Below are 4,240 nucleotides of genomic sequence, written 5' to 3'. Positions count from 1 at the left end.
TACCAAATCCCTCATGAAATCCAGGTCTGCTCACACCTGGAGAAATGCACATTAAGGATTTTAGGTTGCTGCTGCCTGTTTTCTGATCAAAATTAAGGCTCCCAGTGTTACCTGGAGAGCTAGAGATGGCATAATGCATTATTTTAGGAAAAAATTTGACTACCTGCTTTCATTAAGACCCTATAGTAGTTTGATTTACTCATACAATTCTATGCTGGCTGCATCTACACAATCAAAGGAATCACTGGAGACCCTTGTTAAACATAGAATTCCAGACCCCAACCTACAATTACTACACTGCAACCAGGAGAGGAACCTGAGAATCTAACAGTTTTTATCAAGTGCTTTGGGTGATCCTTGGGCTCAAACAAGTTAGAGCAATCTTCTTAAACTTGAATGTGCATATAAATTATCCTGGGTTCTTGAAACAAAAGTTCTGATCCAATTGGTCTGGGTGGGACCTGAGATTCTGCAGATCTAACAAGTCCTAAGGTGATGCTGCTGGTGTGAGGACACCTTAAGTAGCAAGGTCAGGGAGATTACGCCTCATCTGGCTTGTGTGTAAATCAGTATAGGCCATTACATTTTCCTTCTGCATCTGTGGATTCTCTACCAGAGGCCTCTCCCCTCCCTTGATGCTGCCCATTTCTCATTTTTTCACTGATTGTATCTCTACAAGCTAGTGTGATCAGTTAAGGTAAGGCATCCTACTCTTCTCCACTTACTTTATAAAAAGTTCACACAAAGATAAAAGCAGTCTGAAATAAACACCACACAGTAACTTACATAATGGGTTTATATTTAATATAGTACTTCTCACCATGGAGATGTTAGCAGTTTATAAAGATTTTTTTGTTTTTGTTAAACGTTAAATCTTTTCTCCATTTCAGTGTCAATATAATTTTTTTACATTAAATCTTTTCTCCATTTCAATGTTAGATACATCGAATACATTTTCTAAACTTTTTCCCCCACAAAGAGATAAGTTTTAATTTTTTGACCAACTGTATTTAATATCTAGGTACAATATTAACTTGGGAGATAACAAAACAAAAATGCATTAAAAATATGGAGAAAAGACTCCTCAGTGATGCAGGAGGCAGTGATTATAACTAAACAGTGGCAATTTCCTAGGATTCTGGGCAAGAGTTTTCTTCTTATTATTGAGAATTCTGAAATTATGAAATATTACTTATGCAGAGTTCAGCCATCTCACTTCTTTGACCTTCTTTCTAACTAGCAAATGCAAATTACAGACGGCATTTTTCAGTGCATTATTTGTTGTGAAGAAAACGTTTTGTTTTCCATTTAACGTATCAGTTTGTTCCTATTTATAGGGAAATAACCAAGACTATGAAGCTACCCTATTTACTGTTTCTTGAGAACTTTCAGACACCAAAACTCAGTTCTGAACCTCAATAGCACAAAGGTTTTCAGGGCAAGGTTTGATTCAGGAGGCCCTTCAAAGTCACATCTGTCCATTTCTCTTTCGTGCATATACCCCCAAACAAGCACAAATGCCTGTAATGCTGAGAACCACACCTAACAAGAGAGCAATTGCATCTCCGGCTTCTACTGCTTCCACAACAGGCAGCACCAGAAGCAATGAAAAGAGAACTAGGAACAGTTGTGTTGAAACTGAGATCATGATGTCGAGATCTTGAGGTGACTGGTTCTTAAAGGCTGAAGGTTCCTAGAAATTAAAACATGGAAACAAAAAGGAACCATTAAAAATTCCTACCTTTTCAAATGACAGTATGAATACATGACAACAGTTCATACAACCTTTTAAATCAGAGACTTTATAAATTATATTCAGACCCATCTCCTCATTTTATGGTGGAAGAAACTGAGGGAAGTAAATGGTACTTAAAGATGGTCATTTGAGGCTAATCGCGCCTTCTCATGATAATTCCCCTACTCCAGCGATTTTTCCCCACTCTATAACGTCAACACCGTGTGAATCAACAGAACAGAAATTGAACAGTAGAATAAGAAAAGACAGAAGAGGCACAAGATACTAACTTGGAAACTATCCTAGTGAATGAAAATTATATTTTCTTAGGGTCTCTCCCATCCAGGAAATGCAAACAAATCTGGCAAAGTCAAACCACATATAACTCTGTTAAGTCGTGGGGGAAATAGTAAGACTTACCAAAGAAAGCGTTTTTTTTTTAATTCTACCAGTTCAGGATGCTAAGGCTAAGCTCCACGTGACAGCACCTATTATCAGAGGGGCGTAGCAGGATTTAAAAAATCGCACATTATTAATTATTATTTTAAAGCAGCAGCTAGAGTCAGTGCAGAGCGGGGAGGTTGTACGTAAGAGAGAAGAATGGGTAATAACTAACGACAACAGTTTGTTCAAGCAGGGGAACTAGATTTAAAAGTTGGTCAGTTAGCCTATAAAGGAAAAGCTAAAAAAAAACCCAAAACCAAAAAAACAAGTTCGTTCGAGGACTTGATAGTAGGACTTTAAAAAGAATCCCTGCTTTGGCCCGGCAACGTGCAAATCTGCCGCCTGTTTTACAAATACCCTGGGCAATCTAAGTAGCCTTCGGGGACAAGTTCGTACATTACCTTCCAGGAAGCAGCCATTACAGGAATGGCGAGCAGGGCGGAGTCTCTAAACTACACTTCCCACAATCCCCTGTGACGACAACTCACAGGATGCACCGGCGCGCTCTCTTGTAACTGGTTGCGGGAAGATGGTCACGCTCTACCGGAGACGCTGAGGAGCGAGCTCCCGGGGCTTCTTCATGTGGCCGAACCTGTCACTGGTGAAGTAGTTTAGTGTAGTTGTATGGAAGCTGACACACACACAAAAAGGTAAAAAAAATGACAGCAAGTGTTTTTTTTCACCCTGTTCAAGGTTTCAAGACACAAGAAGTTATGTCCTTTTCTTTGACTGAAATGCAGACACAGCAGCCGGAAGAAATCACCCGAGCAGAGCCATCTGTTTCAGATGCATTTAACCTAGCGGCTTGTAACATTTTTGAAGGAGGGAATCCCCTGACACCATTTTCCAAATGTGCCTTATGATATTTGTTAACTCTTAAGCAATGGTGGAAAACATGTTTAATAAGACGTTTTGGAAAATGTCAGAAACATCTGTAGGGAAAAACAGGCCGTTTGAGGAAAAACAGGTTAAGCACTATAAGAGGGTCTCGGATTCAGGTTCTAGAGTTCTGTTTCCCTATTACTTCAGGAGTGCAGTGTATGGTACGCTTTAGAGATTTCTTCTCACTCATGTTTATGATACCCACCCTATGTATCCCCAAATATTTATGGAAAGTTGTAAATTAATACTTCTAAGTCATAAGGATAAATTATTTGCATATGTAAGTCTTAGCCCTTTCTGAAAGGCTTTCTTGAAGTCTAATTTAATCTACGAAGTCCTTACTGAACCTTTCTAATCATCCAGTCTTCTGAACTCTCATTTACTGACTAGAGGACTTTTTTGGTACCCTGGAAATGATCAGTTATTAGTGATGTGGGTTAGGGGTGAAGTCACTTGCCCTGTCTGAAAGTCCCCCTAGGACTCTGAGACACAGCAGGTATATTTCAGTTCAGTGCCCATAATTGGCACATAATTTTTTTATTGTTGTTCATCTTTTTTCTTACACTTTACTAATCTCTCTGGACTGACAGCAAAGCTTTACATTCCTAGCTTCTAACACACACACAGCAGGTGCTCAGAAATGTTGGTTAATGACAATTATTTGAATAAATAAATGTGCCAGCAGGATTTCTTGAGAGACAAAGCAGTGCCAAATAAACCAAAGCAAGGTGTCTTGCAAATTGGAAGTCTATGGAAAATTACACAGTAATGTCAGCATTGCTTCTCTAAACTTGATTATTTTAACAAGTTCTGTCTTTGACTCATTTGCCTTGTGCTACTTCTGGTTTTGTACCTTTCTAATCAGTTATATTTGAAATAGCAGCTCTTTAAAAATACTCTTTTGCATTCTAGTGTGAACAATTTGGGGATTTAATTTTTCCCTATATGTTTATTCAGTTTGCTGAAGTCAGCAGAGACCACGGTAAATTTAGTATTATTACAGACTTGTTTCTAGGGGTGTCAGTGTTGAAGATAATGGGTTAGTTTTAAATTTGAAGGTCTGCTGATGATAAAATGCTTTTTCTTTATTATGTTAAGAGATCATGATGACCTGAAAAAGAGTGGCAGAAGTTTGTGCAGAGATGTTTTGGGCCCGTGTAGTTTCAAAATAAAATTGGT

The 4,240-nt window shown here is 38.5% G+C and overlaps 1 protein-coding gene across 2 annotated transcripts; it reads right to left on the bottom strand.

Annotated features, from left to right (window-relative positions):
- Positions 1-657: 657 nt before the first annotated feature.
- SMIM30 (small integral membrane protein 30) lies at positions 658-2,225 on the bottom strand. 2 transcript variants are annotated; one of them, XM_082661992.1, is made up of 2 exons: positions 2,026-2,088; positions 658-1,693 (listed from the first exon to the last, which is right to left on the bottom strand). In XM_082661992.1, the coding sequence occupies exon 2, from the start codon at positions 1,646-1,648 to the stop codon at positions 1,469-1,471; it is 180 nt and encodes a 59-aa protein (XP_082518118.1). In that variant the 5' UTR covers positions 1,649-1,693; positions 2,026-2,088; the 3' UTR covers positions 658-1,468. The 2 variants fall into 2 exon arrangements, with proteins under 2 accessions (XP_082518118.1, XP_082518117.1); XM_082661991.1 differs by lacking the exon at positions 2,026-2,088 and adding an exon at positions 2,156-2,225 and having other exon boundaries at positions 662-1,693.
- Between the last annotated feature and the right edge of the window lie 2,015 nt (positions 2,226-4,240).

This window comes from Grampus griseus (assembly GCF_964374135.1).
Source record: "Grampus griseus genome assembly, chromosome: 9".
Lineage (NCBI taxonomy): Eukaryota > Metazoa > Chordata > Mammalia > Artiodactyla > Delphinidae > Grampus > Grampus griseus.
This window is presented reverse-complemented; position numbering and strand designations above follow the sequence as displayed.

Bases quoted from the DNA above. Each gene is read 5' to 3' on its own strand.
- SMIM30 (XM_082661991.1), bottom strand. From the start codon at position 1,648: ATGATCTCAGTTTCAACACAACTGTTCCTAGTTCTCTTTTCATTGCTT.